We start from the raw sequence: 24453 nt of genomic DNA, 5'->3' as shown, positions 1-24453 counted from the left end.
GATGAATTAAGAGTTCAGAACACTGCAAGCAGATTAGGATCCCATATTGCAGATGACATGGTGGCAATTCTCTAGCGCTGAGCCATCTGTTCAGCTGCTCCTTATCCTTGTAAGAAAACCTGTGAATCAAAATGTTCGCTTTGCTTGGTGTGATTTTACCTGCAGACTAAGTTCAGAGACCAGGAGGTTTTCATTCACAGGTTAAGGACGATAGATCACACACAGCTCTCACTGTGGAGGATCCAACCTGTAATAAAATTTGCAAATGCAAAATGAGGCACGTTTACTCAGTCAGGGGTGGAGATATGTCCGATAATTTTAGTGATTTTGCCTTGCACACAATGCATGAGACCACTAGCAGTTCTTTTTTATAAATAGCTCCTTAATTTAAGTGGTTTGAACTTGCAAATGCAAGCCCAAAAACTGAAATTTGAAACTAAAACTCGCGGAGAGTTCGCCCACAAACATGATTCATAATCGTCCTATAATTTCTTATGCCCCAATCAGTGTCACAAAATGATTAGGAAATATGCTTGGAAACATTGAAGAAATGCATAAATCTCTTATACAGTTATATTATCAACTGTAGTTTTCGAAATTCCAGTTCAATGTTATCGCTAACCCTCCTCCCCCTCTTCATGCCCAAGGAGACAATGTTTCAGCCCATGCAGTGCCAAAAGCCTAATGTATCTGACCTCGGCCGCCGCTCTTTAACGTGACAGAAGCATTGGAGCAAGAGAAAAGGTAGTAATTAAGTGAATTCCAGAGAAACCATCATACAAATTAAGTGGCTTTAAAATGCATTCGAAATGCACCCTGCCGCTTAATATTTGACATTTGTTTGAATAAGCAAAAAGTATGCATTACTTCTGCACATCAGGAATCCAGGGTAGAACGAGATGAAGGAGATGGCTACACAATATGAAATAGAACTGAACAATGGTTGTGGGGGAGGCTCGGCTTGCAAGCCAAGCCAATGTTTCAACAAGAGGACTTGTCTTCGCTCAGACAAAGACAAGTCCCCTTGTCACAGTGCTGGCTAGGCTTGTGAACTGAACTCTCCCTCAACCATTGTTCAGTTTGCTTTCATGCTGCATGTCAGACAATGTGTACTTGAAGTGCACATACTTTGCATATACACACAGGCAAAGTAGTTCAAATGTGCAGATGCGTAGCTCTCCACATTTCTCTGCAAAACTAAAGATTTATTAAATCTCTTCCACAGTAAATCCTCTCAGATTTTTCATTTACGTCAACCAGTTTTTCATATCGCATTTTATGTACACTTGTGCTTGCTGTACAGAGAAGCAATTATACAGTTTTGGTTATTTTTACGATTTCTGAGAGTGCAGGTCAGTCTTATTATGGCACTCTAATGCAGTTAAATCAACACAAAACCACAGGAAGAAGATCAAGCGCTTGTACTGCCTTCGCTCAGAGTTTTTGTGTTGTTTGCGCTGCATTAGAGTATCGAAACGACGAACTATTAGATCTAATAGTCCGAATTGCTACCCTTCATTCGGCCAGTCTTGATCAGGCCCTCGTGCTGGCTGTAGCAATTCTGCATGCACTGTGTACAACGGATGCACTATCCCTGCTGAATTTTCAATTTTTAGGAATGGCAAAGCACATGTTGCACAACAAGTTGTGAAATGCAAATGCAGCAGCTCCATTCAGTTGCACCCATTTAAATCGACGGATAGCATCTAGCAGCAATCCTAGTTTTTCAGGAATGGACTTTACAAGAGAGAGTGTCTCAGTCCAAAAAATTGACTGCACAGTGTGGAACGCTGTCAATATGCCACAGCCAAACTGACGCAAAGTGTTAGCATAGCCTGGCTCTAACCCTCAGCTATCGCTTGTCAATGCGCAACAAAGACTAGCTCCTGACAGATGCAGTATGCCATACAAAAATTGTCGTATTTATGCATGTGAATTATGTTACCAAATGCTGCAATTCTGTGTCAAAATAAACACAACATTCAATTGGCTGACTCACGCTAGGCCTAGTCAACCAGTTAGTCAAATTCATGTCAACAAAGGCCAAATAAATAACAGCAAGCCTGAGGACATCGATTGGCATCCATCTCAACGCATATGCTGCTTGTTTTAAACGATAGAGAAAATGGAAGCGGCTCGAAACGGGCATCAAAGCTTCAACAAACTGATGGTGGGTCATGTATGCAGACAAAAATTACATTATGCAAGTCCATGTTGCCAAGAGAGTGTCATGATCAATATAAGTGGGCTTCAACAGACACTAACCCTTTGAAACGATAGCGACAACAAATGTGACGTCGCCCTGAATTGCCAGAGAATGGCGCCGCTCTATTCCAGAGCAGCGAGTTTGACATAATTTCCCAATTTTTATCATAATGATGCACTTTTTTGGTTTGGCGAAGCTTGGCACAGTTGGAGTAAGGGTGGTGTCATTGACTGCATACATCTATGTTATGTACCTAGAACAACCAATACTATCCAGATCAGTTTGAAAGGGTGCAAATAAAAAGGATAATGTATATGTAATAGACAAAGAAGCCAAGCTCGACAGATTCAAAGGGCTTCAATGCGTTTCTTCAGCAAATGTATCCAGCATCTCATGATAGGTGCAGATATTTTTGTAACTAGGAATATGTAGAAATGTAGTTCTAGGTCTGCTCCTTTTGATATTTTGTGTCAACTTAAAGCCTGATTGCAGTCACACAACCAGAGCCTTGTCAAAAAAGACATTCTGAAGTGATGGTAAAAGATTTGTCTTGCAACAGAGTTGGTACTTCTGATACAATACTTTTCTCACAGGGACAGTAGTCCCATAAATCAAGCTCTTCATTCATCACATCCCAAGCATCTCTGTCATGATATGAGACAGTTACAGTTATTAAGGTCAACTTTTTCACTACAAGGGTACCGGGAAAATGTCAATCATAAGAAACAATAATTCCCATTATCTCAATAGAAGAAAGCTCGCCATTTGAATGTTCCTCTCTAAAGGGTAGGCAGTTTAGTGTTGCGACGTCTTGCTGACCAAGGTACACAGGATGCACAAGAGATTCACAAGTGAGTCAAGCAAATTACCTACTGCAAACAAAACTATCTGTTCAAGCACAATTAAGCATTCTTATCATGTGACACTGACTGACGAAATAGCCAATCAAAAGCTGGGAACTGCATGAAATAAAATACATACGAGAGAAGAAACACAATGCATGCAAACCTTCTCTGTCAATATTTTCTTCAAGCAGCTATAAACTGCAGATAAGCATTACATTGTGAGCTTGCAGAAAGCAGTCATTTAAGAGAAGCAAAATTACCCACAAAAAGAGAGCACATCCTCCTGTGAAAAAAAAAGGAATGGAACAAACAAAATAGTGCACCTCATGAAATTAAAGGGCAACAAACTGGGAAACCAAAACTGAAAGTAAGTTTGGCCAACCTGTGACGTCCTGGACGCAACCATAAAACCTATTGTGCGCATTTTGATTAAGTAAACTAGCAACTGTAAGTTAAAGCTGGAGCCACTATTTGTCTAATATGCCCAAAAGGAAGCTCACATTTTCGTACTGCAGCAAACACATGGCAAATATAGACGGCCGTGAATCGTGATGCCATGCATCCAATGTTGCCCATAAGAATCGGCCCAATCAGGGCCACGAAATAAAAAATCCCAAGTTAATTTGCACTGCAACAAAAAACACTCAACTACTACGATATCAGGTACAAATGACCAGCAAACTGAAGCAAACAAAGTGGAAGTGCTAGAAAAATCCTAGGAGAACGAAAAAACAGCTGATACAAGTTTCAACCTCCCATCTCAACCAACCAAGAACGGAACAAAATAGAGCAGAGATCTAATAATGCAGCTTCCTAAATGCTGCACCAGGCTGAATTTAGAGTGCTCTAATGGGCCATGGTTGTGCACTATCAGAACATCAATATCCCTACAGCTTGCCGTGTTTGATGGTACGCGCCAGTCACCGCATGCAGTATAAACATAACTTTCCTCAGTGCCACAGTACTATTATAACAAATAATTGCCAGATTCCTAGGTATGCACTCAGTAACATTAAACTAGCTCTCTTTTTACCTTATCTCTTGCCTCGTCGACCACAATATTGAAGAACAAAACAATACCCCTCTAAACGAGGAGTAAAGAGCATGCTTGCTAACAGTGTCCAGCAGCACCTGTGCCAAACGAAATGTACTGATCCTCTGCTCCTGCCACTACCAGCACACCTCTTGGTCAAGCAAAGACAATATTGAGCCAAGAGGAGTAGGAACAGCACTTATATACCACCCCACATTTTTGCTGCTGCTAAAAAAGTAAGCCTTTAACTATGAAAAAAAAAAACTATATAGAAGGCCAAGGGCGATTCGCACGTCAAAGTCAAGGAGTCATTCACAAGGGCACTTGTAAATGCAACCTTTAGGCCACTTGTCTGTGCAGTAACAATGAGGAACAAGATTTGTCGTGGAACCGAATTAAAGTCACATGCAACTGCAACATTCGTCCCTGTATGGGGAGGCATTGGCCCCACGCTGCTGCAGTCACGCCTTGAACACGTGCACCACGCGCACCACATATTGCCGGCAGATGGGGCACTCGCTGAGTTGCTTGCCACAGCCCGTGCAGGTGCACATGTGGCCACAGTCCAGGATCACACAGTCCACACAGCCCTCCATGCAAATTTTGCACAGGTCCTCCTCAACCAAAGCGTCATCTGGACGAGCACAGAGAAGAAAAGGGAGGCGAGAGAGAGTGTGAAAGGTCAACTAGACATGCAGACAAGCTGGTAACCACCATAAAAAAAAAAAAAAAGAATCACGCAAGAATCGTGAATAAAAGCAAAGGTCTTAGGACAAAGTTCAGCACTCCATCTGTATATCTTCTCCTATGATCCATCCTTCCTGAGCACCTCTTTTGTTGTCAATTCTTTGTTTTTCTCATAAGAAAAGAAAAGTCAGAAAGAGCCAGCCTAAAGCTAGGTTCCTCTATCCTGAGTCTCATCACAGCAGCAGATCAATAGATATGGTTCTTCATTGCACAGCCCGAGGTCCCAGCAAAACACTATAGCAGCGCTGGCTTCGTTGTGATAGAGGCAAAATTCAGAAAGCCCGTGTGCCAAAAAGGTTTAAAGGAATGTGAGGAGACACTATGAACGCTTGAAATCAATCTGAAGCTTTCCGTCAGAGCATACCTCATGGCTTTGCAGTGCACCTCTGGTATGTTGAAATCAATCAGTCATTACGTACCTCCCCTCAAGGCCAGGCCTTTCTAGTGGTGCCGAAGGCAGAGAGAGTGGTACGGAAAGCTATGCGAACAATAAGGCCCCACTTCTGATTAAGGCATAGCTTTCGCTTTAGCAATATAATGCTGCCCCTTACAACTGATAACTAAAGAGTGATTAATTAATCGTCTAGTAGTCATCAAGCTCTACCACATCAAACCACCTGCGCAGGACCACACAGACGTGCAAGTTTAACAAAGGTATTAAAAAAATCATCGGTGGTATGTGCTCTTAAATATCACGAGCCAACCTTGGCAACCATAGTGCAAGACAATATATTTAGTTGTTGAACTGACTGCCCGCCACGGTGAAGAGCAGAGCATTCCCAGCACGCTCTAGTACACGCACTGACTGCGACGGCGCAAGGGTACTGCAGTGCAATGGCCAGCTGGTTTCAGATGCAGCTAGACCGGCTTTCAGTGGTGTTTAAAGCAACGTTTATCTGCATTTTAGATTGCCAGTGTGCATAGCAAAGCATGACCATTAGATTCTCTGTTTCTATCATGAGGCAGGCACCATGGATGAACAAGTTTTGCTAAAACGAGGCTTTGTGTCGTGGTATGATGCCAGCCATGATAATCGCTGTGGAAGCTCTTGTGTTGTCACAGACCAAGCACATGGGTAGTCACCGCAATCTGCCGTAAAAATACGATTATAATACAAGGTTTTTTTCCCGATTTATCATGTCAGGTTTCCACCTCATATTATATACAAATCTGAACAAATTGGAGCCTAAATTCACAGTTCTCGCCTCGCTATTAATCACCGCTATCAGCACCAAGCTTCCAGCGAGACGAAGCATTATTTAGCTGTGGCATTGGCAGACTGGTTTAATGGTTTCCACTTCACCACACTGACCTAGCGATCCTTACAACCACAGTGCCTGCAACACAGGTGCGACTGGAAGCATGCTGAGTACACCTTGCACGATGTAGGGATGGCAAAAGGATCACTCGGCATACTGCACGGGTATCTCGTGGACCATTCCAGCTATGTTGGCCAAGCCCTACAGCAGAATCGCGAACGCCAGATCACTATGCATTCCAAGCAGTGCGTTGGTCGCAGTCTTGAGAAATGCGGGATACCAAACACGTTTAGAGGTGCCAAAAAAGATTTTATACACAAAGATTACTTTTGGCAGACGATACACGGACCAGACAACAACGATCACGAAAATCTTTTATCTGAGAACACTTCCTGGGTCCACATGCCGCTCGCCTGCATGTGGTGTTAGACGCGAACAGGCCCGAGTGCGGCACATGATGGCCGGCAGCTGGAGCGCTGCTGTCCCGCATCTGAGCTGGAAGTGGCCTACTGGTTCAAAAAGAGCCAGAGGACCAAGTGGCCGCTATTGATGGGGTGAATGTAAGCTGCTCTTCTCCTCACAGTGCGTGAAATTCTCCAATCGTGCGTGTCAGCGTGAGAAGGGAAGTAAACCAGCACCACGGCATGTGAAGGTTCGCGGCACTATTCGACACCTGGTGCACGGTTGCATTAGATGAGAAAGTGCACAGCGCACATTGTTTGTGGGGCAACCGCGAAATGTAGTGCAAATAAATATTTTTGCTTTTCCTTCGCCCACATTATATGCAGATGAAAGTTTGTTTTTTTTTCTTTCTCCATTTTTGCTATCCCAAAATTACACCTCATATTACATATGCAGATCAGTATTATATGCCGGTTTTTACAGTAAGTGCCCAGTGGTTGTGAATGTGCTGAATGTTGTTGTGAAATGCCTGCAAACTACTGCCAAGTCAAGAAGCAGATGCAACATGATTATGGCCAAGAAGTGATGTGTACCGAAGTGCAGTTTACAGCTACAAGCTTGGCAGGATCGACTGAAACTTTTTAAAGCTTCACTGGCTCATGCTTGCCTGGAACAGTGGCACTATAGAGCAGATAGGATATTGCAACCAGGAAACTATAACATGTAGTTATGAGTTGACAATTAGTGAGTGTTCTTGAGAAGTCTATGCAGTCATTGACAAAATACTAGTTGGATGCCCTGATTGTCAGAACTGCTATTCCATGGCCTGGGCTACTGGTTACATGAAAGTACCCTGCTAAGATGTGTTTCTTGCGGTAATCAGGCGGTGTGCGGATGGAGGGAGGGTAAGCTTTTGGTAGGATGTCACCACGTGCTAGATAAGGAAAACAAAAAGGAAGTGTCAAAATACGGAAGTATTTCATGGTCCCCTTTGAGAAAGACTATCTGGGTTTGACTCTGTAACTTTGAAAATCAGCAATTTTTGCGTAGATGTTACTCAGTTGTGTTATCTACAGTCACTAAAGATAACATTTATAGGCACTCCTGGGCTGTTTTGGAGACAAAGACTTTTTGGGATATGGTTAAACAGGCCATAGACAATTAGAAGAATAGAACGTTCTCAAAAGCGCAGACAATGAGATCAATGCACTGTTGCTGCAGGAGCCGGATCACAATATGTGCTTCACCATGTTCTGCGCACAAAACAAGATGACATCTATTGTCAAACAGCTTAGTATGGCGTGTTGCATATCACTAACACACCAACCAACCCTCGGACTATGGCACGCACCCTTGCAGAAAGCACTGAACTCACTTCAGTCATATGATCCGTTTAATGTGCAAAGTGATCTTAGTACACAAGGATTTTTACATTTTGCATTGAGCAGCCATAGTAGAGAAGCAAGCAGATCTGTTGCTGCAAACTACATCCACACAACTGCAACAGGCCGATAGCAACGAGAGTTTATACTCTGAATGGGACAAAGTGGAAATGCAATACAGTGCAGTGCGTTTATAATACAGTAGAACCTCGGTAATACGAATCTCACACTCGCCGGGGTGGCGCAGTGGTTACTGTGCTCGACTACTGTTCCCAAGGATGCGGGATCAAATCCCAGCCTCGGCAGCCGTTTTTTTGTTGGAGGAGAAAACCAAGGTACCCGTGTGCTGAGCGATGTCAGTGCACGTTAAAGAACCCCAGATGATCGAAATTTCCAGAGTCCTTCACACTACAACGCCTCTTTAAGCCCGAGTCACTTTGGGACGTTAAGTACGGTAGAGTCACCAATTCCAGCTTCTTGTCATAGATACTAAAGAAACGAGTGTATCAGCGTCGCAGAAACTGCACCTCTCCATCTGCTATGAGTTGGCCAAAGATGTATTTTCAAATGATAAACCCCACAAACCAAATCAAAGAAACGAATCTCACGGGGTAGCGAAAAATTTCGTATCATTCGAACATTCATATCATCAAAAGGAAAGAAAATAAGAATGCAGAAGCATGGGAAAGACGGTCGTGTAGATCTGTTTACATCCAAGAAGGTTTATTGCGCGATCACAGCTCCGTAGTTGCGGTGCACACAGCACAATAGGTGATCACGACGTCGGCAACATGCGGACTAGGTGCCTACGTGGACCTTTCGGGGCACGTGCAGCACGACAGAAGATGGCGATATACGGGGCCTCACGGATCGCGATTGCGGAGCCAGCGATGTGCGGCCCATGCGCGCCCACCGCCGCCAGCTGCTGCGGTTTGTGGGCCACGTGCAGCTAAAAACTTCTCGCGGCGTGAGCCCGACAGACAATAGCAACGTTGGCAGGTGCAGACAACACATCACCACCAACTGCTCATGATGCGCACATACAGCGCACATACAGCGCAGCTGGCGATCGCAGAGTCAACGATGTGCAGGCAGTGTGGTCACAGTTCGCGCATTCGTATCATCTGTACTGGTGCGGGAGTGTTTGGAACATTCGAAATTTTGCACACTGTACACAATGCACTCCAGCGGAGTAATTTCGCGAATTCGTATCATCCCGAAGTTCGTGTCAGCCGGATTCAAATGTTACATGGTGACAAAAAGAGACAGCAAAACATGGCGACAGGATGAACAATGATTTTATATCTGGCCTAGCGCGAGGGCTCTTCTCGCGCCACTGCCGCTTTTCTTTTTCGCAATACTTCCCGGGGCCCCCGAGTGATCATCCCGGTCGTTTCGTTGAAGTCGATGGTGACGTGATGGTGTAGATGTTCAAGAAAAATAGAAGAGAATGATGCGCTAGCCACCATGATGACAATGAACACGATGATGCTTGGGTGATCCGCCTCCCCTGGAGCTGTTCAACCATTCGCCACCAGAGTCCATGGGACCGATGGCTCGAAGTAGCGACGAGCGGCTGGGCAGAGGTTGCATGTACATGTCCGGTTCCTTTGAGTCCTTCATCTCGGGTCTGGTTGGCCTGTCCTCCTTGTCTTCAGATCCAGGCTGGGGGCTGGGGGCTGGGCAGTGGTAGTTGTTCGGGTCTGGGCAGGAAGGGCTGGGGCGAAGCTGCTCGGCGATGTCCCAGGGCTCTCGGTCAATGGTCCCGCAGATGGCGTCGATGCTCCAAGGCGAGGATCGGAATGACATACCCCGCACCTCCAACCAAAATGCTACGTGGTGACAAGCAGAGACGGCACAATATGGCGACAGGATGAACGATGATTTAATGTGTGGCCTAGCGCCAGGGCTCCTCTCGCGCCACTGCCGATCTTCTTCGCAACAGTATCACCGAGATTTTACTGTATTGAGAAATCCAGAAAGTCTGATCGGTAAAACCAATTATCATTATATCTGGACTGACAAAAAAACCAAAAGAACACATCCACATCTTTTCCAATTCATGTAGGCTTATCTATTTATTAATGATGAGCCATTCGGGTTGAACAATGACCATCATTGTAAAGAACATGGCAATTTATCACAGGTTAAATAAATAGCCTTGAACAAACTTAATCATGCTTAAAGGGACACTGCAGTGGTTTTAAAATGTGCAAATACTCTATAATTTCGAAGTAGATTATTTGTTAATCATGTCTGTGAAGCTTTTTTTTTTTTCAATTATGCATAAAACACCTGCGCAATCGCTGACTGAAAGCGTGCAATTCAAATCTTCCGCGCCCTACGCGACTACTACAAAGCAGGAAAGCAGAGGGAGAAACCTCACTTCTCCGCCCGTTGCAACGTCGCTTTGAGGAGTCGAAGGCATTCAGAGCTAACCGAGAAAGCTTTCGGCGTGCGCTGTTCTTCGTCTTGCGTGCATTGCGGACACACACAAAACATGTCAACTTAGTGTTGGGCACCCGATACAACACAGCTATGCATGTGTTCAGACGCACAAACAATTGTGGGCGCGACGATTTAGTTTTCCATCATTTCTTGCAATGCCACAAGCTTGCGGCGCGATGCGACACTATTGACAAATGTGTTCAGACGCACAAACAATTGTGGTCACGACGATTTAGTTTTCCATCGTTTCTTGCAATGACACAAGCTTGCGGCGCGATGCGACACTGTTGACAAGAGATAAATTCAAGCCAACCAAAGGAAACATTCCATACAAAGCATTTTCGTGACTGTGACTACGTGCTGTTTGTTCCAGATGCGATTTCTATAGAGCTTTGTCAAAAAGGCATGGCTGAACCATGACCCAGTTCCTTCTATTTCCTCGCACAAAAGAGTCGTGCCAGTCAACATTTCCTAGAAACATGTTTATTAAAGGAGGAAAAGGGAGGTAAGGCTTGTACTTCCAATTGTAGTTACATTACTTTCAGACTATTCACGTCTCATTTGTATGTGAGCTCTCGCGTTTAGCGTGACTGCGATCTGTTCACAGACTGCAATCTCGCAATCTGAAGTGCAGAAAGCATCGACGCTTGGTTGTACTTGCGTGTCTCTCTTTTTTTGCGAAAGGTATGCCAACAGCTTCTGTGCTAAACATCGGACAACTCATCAGCAGCGCGCGCTGATAATCCTTTGCGAACGACCAGATAATTAAGAAGGGCCCACTGTTGTGTCGCAGCTAGGTTGTGACGGCTTTGCGAGATCCTCTCCAGCACACGCCCGATATGTTCGTGGAACTCCTACGGGAGCATTATTAGAAGATAAGGCATGTACCGCTCAGATGAATATGAACGCATTCAGGTATGGAGCGTTCTGAGCGAGGTTTCCTTCGATGCATCCAAGCAAGCAATCATCAAAGTTGTTCATACATGGCCTAATGATTTTGCACCCGTTGCTGTCCCGTCATTTTACATAGCCCTGTCTTGTTTGGGGATGCAAATCAAATCAGAAATTAAAACGACGAGGCTCTTGTAAGAAAACACATTTCAGAACATGGTTTTCTCATGAAGCTATGTATGAGTGCGGTGGAGCTGCGACCTGGCTTTTAACATACATCAGCCGTCGATTCAGCATAGTGCGGTGGAGCTGCGACCTGGCTTTCAACATACATCAGCTGTCGATTCAGCATACAATAAAAGGGTAAGGTTCTCTATGTCTGCTAAATGTCCCATGACTCAAGCAGCATTCTGCGCGTGTTTAACTTGGTCTCCAGCACAATAGCTCCGTCAATGCCTTGCATGCATCGCAAAGCTCAGCAACCGCGCTTCGCTTACTGTTCATTTGTCGGGTGGCAGCTGTGTACTAATTCACCTTTTCTATAAAATTCTTTGTTTCCCCAAGGTACGACGCCTGGCACTCAAAGCAGGATTTGGTAAACCACGCTTTGGGCCCTTTATTCACAACAATGACTTTTCGGGCAGGGCAGGAGGCCTGAGACGGAGGCAGCCGGCTAGTTCATTGTTCGCTATGCTTACTTTCCAAGAATATGCGTGCCAAGGTTTCGCTAAGGACCATGTACAGTTGCCGACGGATTTTGCAGACCTTCAAGGGGTCGAGATAGCGTCCGGACAATCAGGCAGTCCGAAAAAACGAATTCACGTAAAAAAAGTCACTTTATTTAGCGAGCGGCTTGAAAAGTGGTCAATAAGCTTCTGCGGGGCGCTACGCTGCCGTACAAGTTGGCTTGCACGTCGGCAAGGATGACGTCCTCGCTGTACAGAGCTCGGGTTAGTTCACTGCTAGTTGGCAGCACAGCCTCTGGCTCCTCACTGCCGGAGCTCGAGTCATCACTTTCAAGCACCTGGCGAACGATTTCGTCATCGATGAGCTCAGTGCAGAGTTCGATCTCGCTGCCAGCGTTAGCAAACTGCTCCAGCGTCACTTCTATGGGAACGGCTCCTGCAGCGCGCAAGTGCTCGATGAGGTTAGCACATGAAGATGGCTGATGGGATTCACTGGCGCTATCATCGCATGACGACGGCACTTCATCTCTGATCGCAAAACCAGAGTGGTGAAAACGATTCCGCAGTGTCTCCTTGGCCACCCCCTTCCATGCATCAGAAAGCATGCCGATGATGAGTGCAGACAAGTTTTGCCGTTGTCCACGCATAACACCATGCGACTGAGCACGCGTAACTGATAGAGGTGCTTGAGTGTCCAGATAACGCCCGGCAATGGTGTCCGGTAGTTGACGCAGCGATGTAAACAGCACAACGCACAACACATGAATGACGATCGCGGCGACTGATGACTGTGCATGACGGCAGCATGGAAGAGCTGGCACTGGCGGGACGGTGCAGCAAGCGGTGCCTGCTATTGAGGCTATACCGGATATGCGAGGTTCTGATCAGTGGAAAATGTGACATGTGGGTTCGAGGTTGCAGAAAACCAAAATGGCAGCACCCAGAAAAGCAAAACGGCACCACCGTTGTTTGCGTTTTCGGTAGCTCTTGAGCCGTGAATTGAAAGAAAAAGTCCGGAAAATCCAACAAGAAGGATTTCAAACCTCCAAAATTTCTATCGGTGTTATACATTGACTCTATGGAGTGCAGGGTGGTGCCATGGAAGGTCCAGATTTTCAGGCAGGTCTGGAAAATTGGGCATCTGAAATATAGGTCGGCGACTTAGTGTCTTCTAATAATGACACACACTATATTTCGAAATGCCGTACTCTATACCAAATCAAATTTTCATGCAAAGCTTACGCTCCCCGCAATTTAATGCTGCATCGTTTGTGGGCACATTTGGTACGGATACATGCGGTAGAAAACCGATGGTCATTCAAAGAGAAATGGCGTGCCATAATGACTTTCACAAAAGCCGCAGAGAGCTGCAATCAGCACACAGCACAATGACGGAGCCGCATCAGGAGCTTCCCTGGTCCTCAAAACGTCATCATGCGATGTCTTGGCCAATCACAGGTGACGGGACGACCCACGGTGAGCCCCGTCGCATGGGCTGCTTATTTTTGCTGAAAAAAGCTATTTCTGCTTTTTTGTGTCTATGCCACAGGTAATCGATGTGCACATTCCTACATTTGAGTTCTCAACATGAAAAACTGGGTTTCTGAAAGCACGATTTTTACATAAAGTGCCACAGTGTCCCTTTAAAAAGTTAGAAATTTGTGCTTGCTTGAGCGGCTACTGAGACTTGACATTCACTTTGTGCCTTGTTTCCAGCTGTTGCATGTATGCTGACGCAGTACTTTTGCATGCATGAAACCAATGAGTGACAGGGTTGGTCATTGAAATCGTTGACTACGAAAGCCCACATTTTTTCGTGAGGCTTCGAACTTAAAAGACCTGCCGAAATCCCAATGAGTTTGCTGCTTCATCACGAGATATCGCCTCGCACTTATTCAGCACTGCATTTCATGAACGCGCATTGCAGCAATGGTGATGACGACATGGCTTCCTCTTGACCTTGGCACAGCACTGATTGCGACAACAAGAGCGCCTATTTGCTAAAGCCACATGTGATGCCTCCTCATACCAGTCCGTTTGTGGTACTTTATACGGAGTTTTCACATGTTTCTCTTCAACATATTGTAATTTTTATCAGACACCGTGACAAATTTTCGTGGTAAAAGCCTTCCGGCCGGCAAGAATTCTATGTTGCATCTGATGTGTTGCCTCTAAACATATGGTTATATATAGCTTATGTTTATTTAGTGGCGATGGGAAATCTTATGATCAGATGATCTAAATTACTTGATCATCATAAGCAATATATCAGTTATATATGGCATCATTATAAGTAATTACACTGTATTGACAAACGGTTTTTAGACATCAGTTTATCCACGCTGTTATCTGCACACGCAAACCCAGACAGGCCAGAGACCTATGTTTTTCAACCTTGGGGAATGCTAACGGCTTTCATTAGGTCCCTTTCTTCCTAACACGCATTGTGAAAAGAGAATGCAGTCTAACTACCTTTTTTAGTGAAACAGTGTGAAATTGGAAATTGGAAGACATAGCCTGATTAGTTAAAAACAAAATGAGCATAGGAAAGGTTGGCACCGAACTATTTCAGGTGTTGCGGGAGCCAAAAAGCACTCTAAGGAGCTCGATGGTTTCACAGACCTCAGTTTGCCACCTCCTGTGCTAAGCATGGTGTTACAGATTCGCATAAGAATCGGCAATTGGAACAACAAGGAGGAAGAAGAGGTTTTGGACTGGAGAGCGTGCAGTAGAGATTGAGGGCCATGTTGGCATAATGATAGCCTGGACAGCCGGGCGACAAAGAAAGTGAGCAGCAAAAAGCCCCTCTCAAAGAGCTGACAAGTGCAACTTCTAAAATGAGTATGTGAAACGAAAAGACCTCGACAGTGATTCTAGTAGACATGCCAACCTATGTAAACCTTACGAAAGAGGCCGAGGTGGAAAACAAAGCGCTTATATTCGGTGTTATTGCACAAATGCAAAAACTGAGTCCTGCAATCCTGCAAGCACTTGTGCACAGCACAAGGGTGGGAAAGAAAGACAAAGAATCATCGAACAGCCTGGAAAAGTGGTGGCCACTGTTTCTCAAGCACAGAAAAAAAGAAAGGCCAGTGCGCAGGAAAAGAATGTGGTCAAAACCCAGAGTGTTGAGTTGGAGTGTTGTGTTGTGCCAGAGTGTGCATATGAATTGTGTCAGTGTTGATGTCAAGGATGTTCATCTAGAACTTCGAGCCGCGTTATGAACTTCCAGCTTTGAGATCACAGTTTTACGTATGCATGTGAACAAGATCGATGCCAATTTAGCTTACAGTGAAGTGCGACGAAGTCAGAAGACCTTGATGCCGGAGAGCAAGGGTCCAACAATCAGATGGCATCATCCTGCCCCTGTCCATGGTGTGCCAATTGTTCAACCTTGGCTATATGAAGCCCCACATGACAGTCACCATTAGGATTGAGAGCGAGCAGGAGCTTTACAAAGTGAGCCTCAAGCCAGAGGTCCAGCACGAACTACATGAAACCATCAGTGCTCTGGGAATCAAGACAGATACTCTTCCAGGAAACGCGGAGAAGTTGAGCGAACCTTTCTCTCAAAGTACCACGTCACCTGTAAGCAGACAAAGAGCAAAACTGAAGCAGCTGACGGACGAGCACAATCAACTTCTGGTCTACGACTTCAATGACAGCATATTGGGCAACATCCATTAGTTGCAGGTCATTATCATAACGGGTGCCACAGGCTACGAGAAAACTACCGAGGTGTTACAGTACTTACTGGACTCCTACATGAACTATGGGATTGATGTTGAGTGATGTATTGTGGTCACTCAGCGCCAACGAATCTGCACAGTGTGTTGCTGGGCCTACAGCACAAGAATGCTCAGGAGAACTTGGACAAAGTTTCGGCTAGAGTGTGCAATTCAAATCTGTGCTGCCATGCCCCTATGGATTCATCCTGTTCTGAACTGTTGGTGCCCAAATGCGAAAGTTGGGTGCCAGTCTTCGTGGAGTAGCTCATGTTATCATTGACGAGATTCACGAGCGAGATGACAGTACCGAATTCATCAGGATGGTCATCACGGATCATTGGTGTGATACAGTTCCAGCATCGAGCTATGTCTTACCTCAAGGTGAGAAGCGTGTTGCAGATTCGCATAGGAATCTGCAATCGAAACGACAAGGAGGAAGAAGAGGTTCTGGACTGGGGAGCGCGTGGTAGAGATTGAGTGCCATGTTAGCATATTGATAGCCGGGACAGCAAGGGATTAAATGCAGTAAGAGGCGACCTGGTATTTGCGCTTCTTCTACATATGGTGCTCAATGTGCTGTTCAAAATTCTTAAAGCTCAAAGATACATCCCCAGAAGTCACCATAGCAAAGAAGCGGTAGTAGACGTTATTCGAGCTTTAATATCTGAACACAGTATGTTGGCTAGGAAAGATAAAGGTTAATTCCGACCATCTCCAAACATTCTTTACCACACATTGACAGTACAAAGAATGCCATCGAAACACAGCGGTCATGGCCCTTGTGCAAGGAACTTGTAGTCAGAATCAGTGGAGGCAGTCTTAGCTTACCTCGGTGCTTGCGTTTCTGATGCCAGAGCCAGCTGAGCTTCTCGTATAGCTCGGCCTTCTCGCAGCAGCCACGGTAGTCAACGAAGTTGCGGGTCAGCATGAGCTTCATTTGCAGAACTGAGAGCTGGCCCAGCTCGTCCACACTTTCAAAGTGCTCAAGCGCCATTTCAGTTGGCACAGCTACTGGTGGTGCATCTGTGCGGTCACCCCCTGTCACATTGGTGGTGCTGCTACATGTGGGTTCAGGTTCTGGTGGTTGTGGTATGTGCTGCATAGAAAAAGCACACTCATGTAACTTTCATTCTCTCACTTTCAGCTAATAATAGGGAGCCCTTCCTTGTACAGTGGTGACTTCAAATTAATGAGGTTTTACTGTACTAGCAATGCAACTCGAGTCACAGTGTACTATAGTCCAGAAGTAAACTATACAGACTAAAAATTTATGACAAAGACTGTATAACTGTGCTTACCCTCTCACCTAGCATGGGCCATTGAAGATGTAAACTATAATATACCACTGGATCTGAAGTTAGTTTTAAAATTGGGGAAATTCGGAAGCGAAGCAACATTTTCGACCAAGTTACTTTTTCTGATTTTTGGGTGATCCGCATTATTACATTTCATCACATCTTCCCTGATTTTCAATGAGGCATTCAACATACGGACAACGGGGTAGACAGGTCAAGCAAGCGATATGCAATGCTTCCATCAATATATCTGACAACCTTGCCAAGGTCAAAAGCCAGAATATTTTTTTATTGCCACCAACAAAAGAAGGGGGGAGAATGCCTAAACTTTCAGGCAGTGTCCAATGAGCCCTTTTGCAAGGACCCTGTAATAGCACTTGGCTAGCTTTAATAATCTGTTGGGCTAGTTCTATGATGCCCCTTCGCTAGCACCAGATATTGGAGGTTGTGTTGCACAGTGATGGGCAGAATTCAATTCCAGTTTCTCTTTTAGGTAACCTTTGCCATCATGTGACAGTGTCACATTGCGTTCACATGCTGTGTAAAGTGCAAAATGTTAGCCTTTTCTCAATGCCACAAAGTATGTAAATTTCGAAGTATAAAGTTGCCAGAACTCGTGCAAATATCTCTTCTTGGGCTTTGATAACACCATGAGTTCAAACACACAAGGATTCTTAACACTGTGCAGTGCATAACCTGTGGCTTATCTAACCCTAAACACGCACGCAATAGCTGCAACAGCGAACATGAAATGCAACCAACCACAGCTACTTTGGCTCTGGCTTGACTTGGCTGTAATCACCTGCTTAGCTGATAATTCCAATGGTGCTAATGCGGCCGTTGATGGCAATGGTTTATGGAGCAGCTGCAGATTCCATGGTGCTGATCGCAAAAACAGTTTTCGCATGGGCAGAAGCAAGTGTTCGGGAGATATGGGGCAGAAGTCGTGCAATTCGAAAATTGTCAAAAATCGAGTTTCCCGTGCAAATTGGGAGGGCTGGCAGGTATGCAACAAGTACACCGAAGATTCACTCCATGTGGAAGAACAGGAAGACACGCACAAAACTTGCCAACTTGCCCCACCAATGGCAGCATTGTCCAGTTTACCAGACCCTCGTTTTTCTTAGTTTGCACAAACAGGCCATCTGCCTCTCTCTTGAAACCCCCCCAAAAAAACCCCATATTTCTCGGGAACTCCAGTGTTAGAGTTAAGGCGCTTCGAAAACCTTTAAAGCTATTAAAGCTTTAGAATAGGAACACTGCTACAGTATAATTCCACTGATACGTTCACTGGTTCCGGGTTTTTCTTGTTGCTAATGTTTTCGTGACCCAGTCCTGTCCAAGCTGCCATAGAAGCCTAGGCAATAAATGTTTAGGTGTTACATCTCAACTTCAACAGCTTTCTTGCATGCAAATTTTCCTTTGTTGCAGTGCTTTACCCTGTGCCATTTTTTTACAGGCTACAAATAGCATGCACAGAAAGGTGAACCAACCAAAGCAGAACTCTAGACTCCCACTGCAGTGTGTTTGTCATCCTGTTCGGCAACTTCCAGCATGCTGCACCCATGCCAAAGCCGCTCACATTGAATCTTGTTCTGGCAGTGTTAAAATTGTTGCAACTGTCCTTCCTTCGAGACTTTGTCCTTTGGGCATTTTTTTTTTTTTTTTTTTTTTCATTTGCCTTTGGACGGACAAAATGACTCTTGTCCAGCAGGACAAATTCCTTTATTCAACAGGATTGAGACTTGTGCATTATTAAGCTGCACAGGCAGGGGCTTAGTATTTTTCAATATATTAAGGTTGGCCTCACATTACAAAATATCCTTTTACTGTAGTTCTATCACCACTGCAGCGACAGTACAAACAACCAAAGGTGCAAAAGTGGAACTATGTTACGGCACTGTGAACTATGTTGTGCTGTACAGGCAGCACTGCACAAGAAACAACTGCGGAGGTTGACTCCGAGACTTGTTTCTATCATTCACATTTTCCTTTTCACCTGCCGCTTAAAAATGCAAAGTCAAGATTTTGACAGATGAAGGCTGTGTAGAACTTAAGCAGTTACAACAAAAATCGCCCACTCAATGCACCCTCCTACTTTTCTGCCACCTTCTTTCCGCAAATAGCTACTCAGGCACACAGAGAGCCACCACAGGGAACAATGTTTATGGTATTCTGTAAATGTGAACGACCTGCACAGAACTGCAGGTTTCTATTGTATTTGCCTCAGTCATAGCAAATATTGCATTATTTTCTTTCGAAACGCTTGGATATTCACAACACTCGACTGATGTTGAAAGAATAAAAGCATCGTTCACCTCAGAAGGTGTCTCTGCTGGAGAAAATGGAGCATCTGCAGGCGGGAAGGGATCCTCTGCTGCAGGAAACGGGCCACCCCATTGTGATGGGGGTGACGGAACATAGGCCGGTGGTGGCCTTTGTGGTAAATCTGGACAGTCTGGTTGCGCCTGCCGCTCCGGTCGCTCAGCCTGCCCAGCCCAGTCTTGACCATCTGGCCATTCCGATCGCGCTGCCCTCGTAGTCCCAGGCTCCTGCATAAAGTACCGGCTATGCTCACCTCAGGGCACTTCAAGCCTCACCAGAATGCTTTGTGACAGAGAGGACTGCAGGGATGTATGTATACAGCGCGTTAGGTTGAAAACTCATCATTGTACCCTAGTTTCGGCCAGGTGTTTTCGTGGGAATTGTTGCAAGTGTTTGAAACGTGGCAGGAAAAATGAAGGCCTGCAATTGATAAGTGCTAGGTAATGAATATGAAGTGTAATGGGTAATCAGCGGTTATTACTAAAGCCATAATTGATTGATTAATTATTATAACTAAAGTAAATAAAAATAGAAATTAAGAAATCAAAATAGAAAGCATGAAGAAAATAAAAGTTACATATTAAAACAACAATAAATAAAAAGTGCTGAGCCATACATCATAGCTAGAATGTGGTAAGTCGAGTCGCAGTCCATCCTAACTAGTTATTAGTCACAAGTGATCAGTCATTGTGCCATTGTCCATCATAATAAAACTGATGATTCATTGTGCTGTAGTCCATCGTAGCTAAAAAAGTAGATGAAGCAAATGGAAGCCCTCTGTAGCGTTCATTCTTTTTGAGCTTATTCACAGAACTCGCGAAGCCCACAGCATTATCTAGAAACTAACAAACAGGGCCCTCAGACAACACCAGGAAATCAGGCATTGTAGGGCTATGCTGGCATCATGTTGAATCCTACAGGAGGGAGCGACCCCCTACAATTATAACAAAAGATACTGTACTTAATCGCAGATCAGTTGACCTCCTCTTAATCAATTTTTTTTTTTTTTTTTTTTTCGAAACAGCACTTCTAAGCTAGGCGATTGACCAATATGCAAACCACAGCCAAGGCAAGGTACAAACCTGGCTACAAACAAAACATGGAAGGATGATAATGAGGGCAAAGGTCAGGTTGATGAAAATATAACCACAATGTAAATGCACGGCTCCACCCTCCACCACATCATCAAAGAATGTACTACAGCCTCGTGAATAAAAACAACACTTATCCCAGTCACTTAGCTACACAGCGAGTCCTACCTCTCAAACACCCATGACTGTTCTCAGTAGCATACAAGCAAGTCATCGTCTTATGCAGAGACGTCCAGAAAATTTGTGCACCAGCACAGCCAGTTAAAATTTCACTGAAAAGTGCGTCAGATATAAAGAAAGGGGCAAAACCATCTTTTTACATGTCTTACAAGAGCAAAGTTTTTACGTAACAACGGAAAATCACTGCCGTTACCACGACCCCAATGGTGTTGCAGATGGAAAAAGTGCCTGGCAAAGTATTAAAATATCTGGGGGCACTCGAGCCCCGCCTGTAAAGGTATGACACGTTACTTGTTATTGTCAGCGGTTCTACTTACCCATGCCTATATAAATACTATTCCGTCTTCTCCAACAGATCACATAGCATGTGATGTCACATGATGCGTCACCCACCCGGTGATCCTAGGTTGAAACGGTGCCCCTTGGGATTTTTCGGTCATGAACGCACACGCCTACAACGCTGAAAATGCCAGGTTTTTTGCAACACAGAGCCCTTACGCTTTTGCATAAAAACAATATGAAGGCGGTTGCATCTCGACTGCTGTAGTGCACATTCCCAGGAATGAACTGTAAAATTTACACATTCAGTCATGTTCTATGGTACCACATCCGCTTTTATAGCTCATGCACTGTGCCAGTCATCACAATAACTGTTGACACTGCTCGACCTGTATTACATGCAAACTGTTTTCTTTCTGCTTCATAGTTCCCTAACCTAGAGAGTCGACCTGTACAACATAAGCACCAATATGCAAGAAAATAGTAATCTGTTCAAATCCTGTTGCACATTAGAATATCTCGATGCATATTCAGTCAAAAACTACATGACACCAAAGTTGTTTTTTCTTTTTTGGAGTTAACAAGGATGATAATGTACATTATGCAGAGATCAAGTAAAGTAGAACTAAAGCCCCTCTTGAGCATGGAGATTTGTCGCATCTTATGGAAAGACTGCACTGCTGTGTGCCTCTCAGCCAGATTTGTAACTGATGCAATTACATTGTACCTGATAAATTACATTCCCTTTGAACTTAGTCATGCATTTACCACTTTGTTTTTTTTGTGAGATACAACACACTCAGTAATTCCCCCCCCCCCCCCCCCCCTTTTTTTAATAACCAACAGCTAGTAATCTGTTGGTTTTTTTTTTTCACAACAGGTTGCAACAAAAGGTATGACTGCAAGAACCTGAACTCATTGCCAAACAGTGGTGTAACATGGAATACCCTCCTGTTAAAGTGCCAATAGTCACGTTGCACAAAAGCGACACACACAAACATGTTCGCACATGCAAGCGAAAGCGACCTGCATTTTGCTAGCCTCGTGTTTTCAAAGTTGGCACTTCCCTCATTCCGTCATGACAGCATCTGACGAAAGGGGAGGGGGCATTTTTGTGCACTTATTTCCAAAAATTTGGTGGCTGCTGCCACAGGCCTCCAAGCTTTCGTCAAGTGCTAGTGACAAAGCCTAGCTCCGAAGAGGATGGACCAGTAACAGCACAAGCTCGCTTCTCTCGACTTTCATGCCACTTCAACAGAGCCTGCACAGCTGTCAAGAGCATGTGACAGCACCACCACCAGTAATGCCCAAGCATGGGGGAAAAATTTTATTCTGCTACCAAGGCACTAGATGTGCATCAGTCTTGTGCTCCAAAAAGTACTGCTGTCAACACAGAGAATGCCAATGCTACTTAATTTGGCGATACGCCAGGCTAAGCAAGGTCTAAGATTTTGTGAATTTACAGCACCCTACATGCAAGTAATCGGAAATCAAAAGCACATAACACATGAAGAAAGAGCATGAATTGAATGCACAGCAAAAATACAGCCATGATGCAATGATGCATTAGATTTCAGCACTAGATCAAATATGTGTCGTTATTTGGCTGCTTTAAAAACTGTCCAAAAAGTTGAAATTTTTAGCTATACTGCTAAATAAAAGCGCACACGTGCTGCTAGAGTACTTTAGCAGAAAATGACAGCGAGCTAGCTATGTTAAAATCAAGGCCAGCATTGTCATGATACACTGCACCCGCTAGAAGAGCGGAAAAGAAATGCGCTGCACGCTGCGGCAGATTAGATTGTGGTGTGCAGCATAAGGGACGGCGCAGGCTTCACACTACACAGTCAGAACCCATCAAGCAGTACCCAGGCGCACTCAGTTGACGAGAGGGCCGGAAAGTGGGCCTACACAAATGCATAGACGCACTCTCACCTGTTCACAACACTCGAACACCACACTAATTGTATTTATAGCCTTTGGCGCTAGCTACAGGGGCAGATGAAGCTCTTTGAGAAAAGGTAAACCGCGATTTACAGATCAGCGCAAGCATGAATGTGGAGTTTTCAGACCGGCTGCTCTCGCATACTTAGCAGTACGCAGGTCGAGTCTGTGGAGAAGAGTCACTTTACCTGGCCGGCAGCAGTCCCAAGCAGCAGTAAGTCAACGAGTTCAGCCTTCTCACGGGCACCCAGTGGAGGGGCCAGGCCCCTGGCGTGCAGCAGGGCGCGTAGGTCTCTCACTCGTAGGGCGAGGAGCGCGGGCCTGCCGCCGGCCAATGCCCGGCAGCGCGGGCAGCGGCGTCCGCGCACACATGACGCGCAGAAGTCCGTGCCGCACTGGTCGCACGCATGTCGCCGTTTGAGGAGCCCGAATTTTGCCAGGCAGCTGTCGCAACTCCCCAAGCGAGAGTGACTGCTGCCGAACAGACCGCCGTCAGTGTGCAGGTTCATCAGTTCGCGGAACTCCCTCATGAAGGCTGGCGCTCCCATGCTTGTCCGGCGCGACGCGTAGGAAACAGCCCTCCTGCGCTCACCACGACCACAAGTAAGACAAAATAATACAGACAGAATGAGTGAAATTCGTCGCTGGATCTCGGAACATGCGCCCGACCGACATTTTTGACGGGAAGCAATGCCAGCACTTATTTCGAAACTACCACGTCAAGTTTAGTCGCAGCGGTTCTGGCAACTAACAACCTACCTCGGTCTGAATTAGGTATCCGGGTTTTCTAAGTTTTCTTTACTAGGCCATGCTGTTAAAAGCGTATGCCTTTTGTTTGCGCACAAGCATAGACACACCAGCTGACGGACATCAACCGCAACAACGCCATCACTGCGCTTTGGATACGGCTGACCGGCGCAATGGCTTCATGGTGGCTAACGACCCTGTAAAGTTCAACGGTTGCAAGCGTCGCATTTATGTTACTGCCATATTTAATAAATACGCTACTTTCTGTATTAGTGCCTTCTGTATTATTTACCTGACAACACTTTCGCGCATCCACGCTTGGTAGTTGCATGGGGGAGTCTTTGTATTAACTCTATGCATGGGGGCGCGGGGGCGCTCCATGAGCTACCTTTTAAACCTTTTGACGCCTTTTGTGTGTGTGTGTGTGTGTGTGTGTGTGTGTGTGTGTGTGTGTGTGTGTGTGTGTGTGTGTGTGTGTGTGTGTGTGTGTGTGTGTGTGTGTGTGTGTGTGTGTGTGTGTGTGTGTGTGTGTGTGTGTGTGTGTGTGTGTGTGTGTGTGTGTGTGTGTGTGTGTGTGTGTGTGTGTGTGTGTGTGTGTGTGTGTGTGTGTGTGTGTGTGTGTGTGTGTGTGTGTGTGTGTGTGTGTGTGTGTGTGTGTGTGTGTGTGTGTGTGTGTGTGTGTGTGTGTGTGTGTGTGTGTGTGTGTGTGTGTGTGTGTGTGTGTGTGTGTGTGTGTGTGTGTGTGTGTGTGTGTGTGTGTGTGTGTGTGTGTGTGTGTGTGTGTGTGTGTGTGTGTGTGTGTGTGTGTGTGTGTGTGTGTGTGTGTGTGTGTGTGTGTGTGTGTGTGTGTGTGTGTGTGTGTGTGTGTGTGTGTGTGTGTGTGTGTGTGTGTGTGTGTGTGTGTGTGTGTGTGTGTGTGTGTGTGTGTGTGTGTGTGTGTGTGTGTGTGTGTGTGTGTGTGTGTG

The 24453-nt window shown here is 45.3% G+C and overlaps 1 protein-coding gene across 1 annotated transcript; it reads right to left on the bottom strand.

The window, feature by feature from the left end:
- Positions 1–355: 355 nt before the first annotated feature.
- Positions 356–23659, bottom strand: LOC146197594 (E3 ubiquitin-protein ligase rififylin-like). The gene is made up of 5 exons (XM_084599507.1): positions 23501–23659; positions 22930–23323; positions 19241–19474; positions 16456–16723; positions 356–4718 (listed from the first exon to the last, which is right to left on the bottom strand). The coding sequence occupies exons 2-5, from the start codon at positions 23287–23289 to the stop codon at positions 4546–4548; spliced, it is 1035 nt and encodes a 344-aa protein (XP_084455633.1). The 5' UTR covers positions 23290–23323; positions 23501–23659; the 3' UTR covers positions 356–4545.
- Positions 23660–24453: the final 794 nt, after the last annotated feature.

Source organism: Amblyomma maculatum, chromosome 3, assembly GCF_055883805.1.
Source record: "Amblyomma maculatum isolate TAMU_Amacu chromosome 3, ASM5588380v1, whole genome shotgun sequence".
NCBI lineage: Eukaryota > Metazoa > Arthropoda > Arachnida > Ixodida > Ixodidae > Amblyomma > Amblyomma maculatum.
The sequence above is the reverse complement of the archived record's forward strand: the minus strand, read 5'-3'. Positions and strand labels throughout refer to the sequence as shown.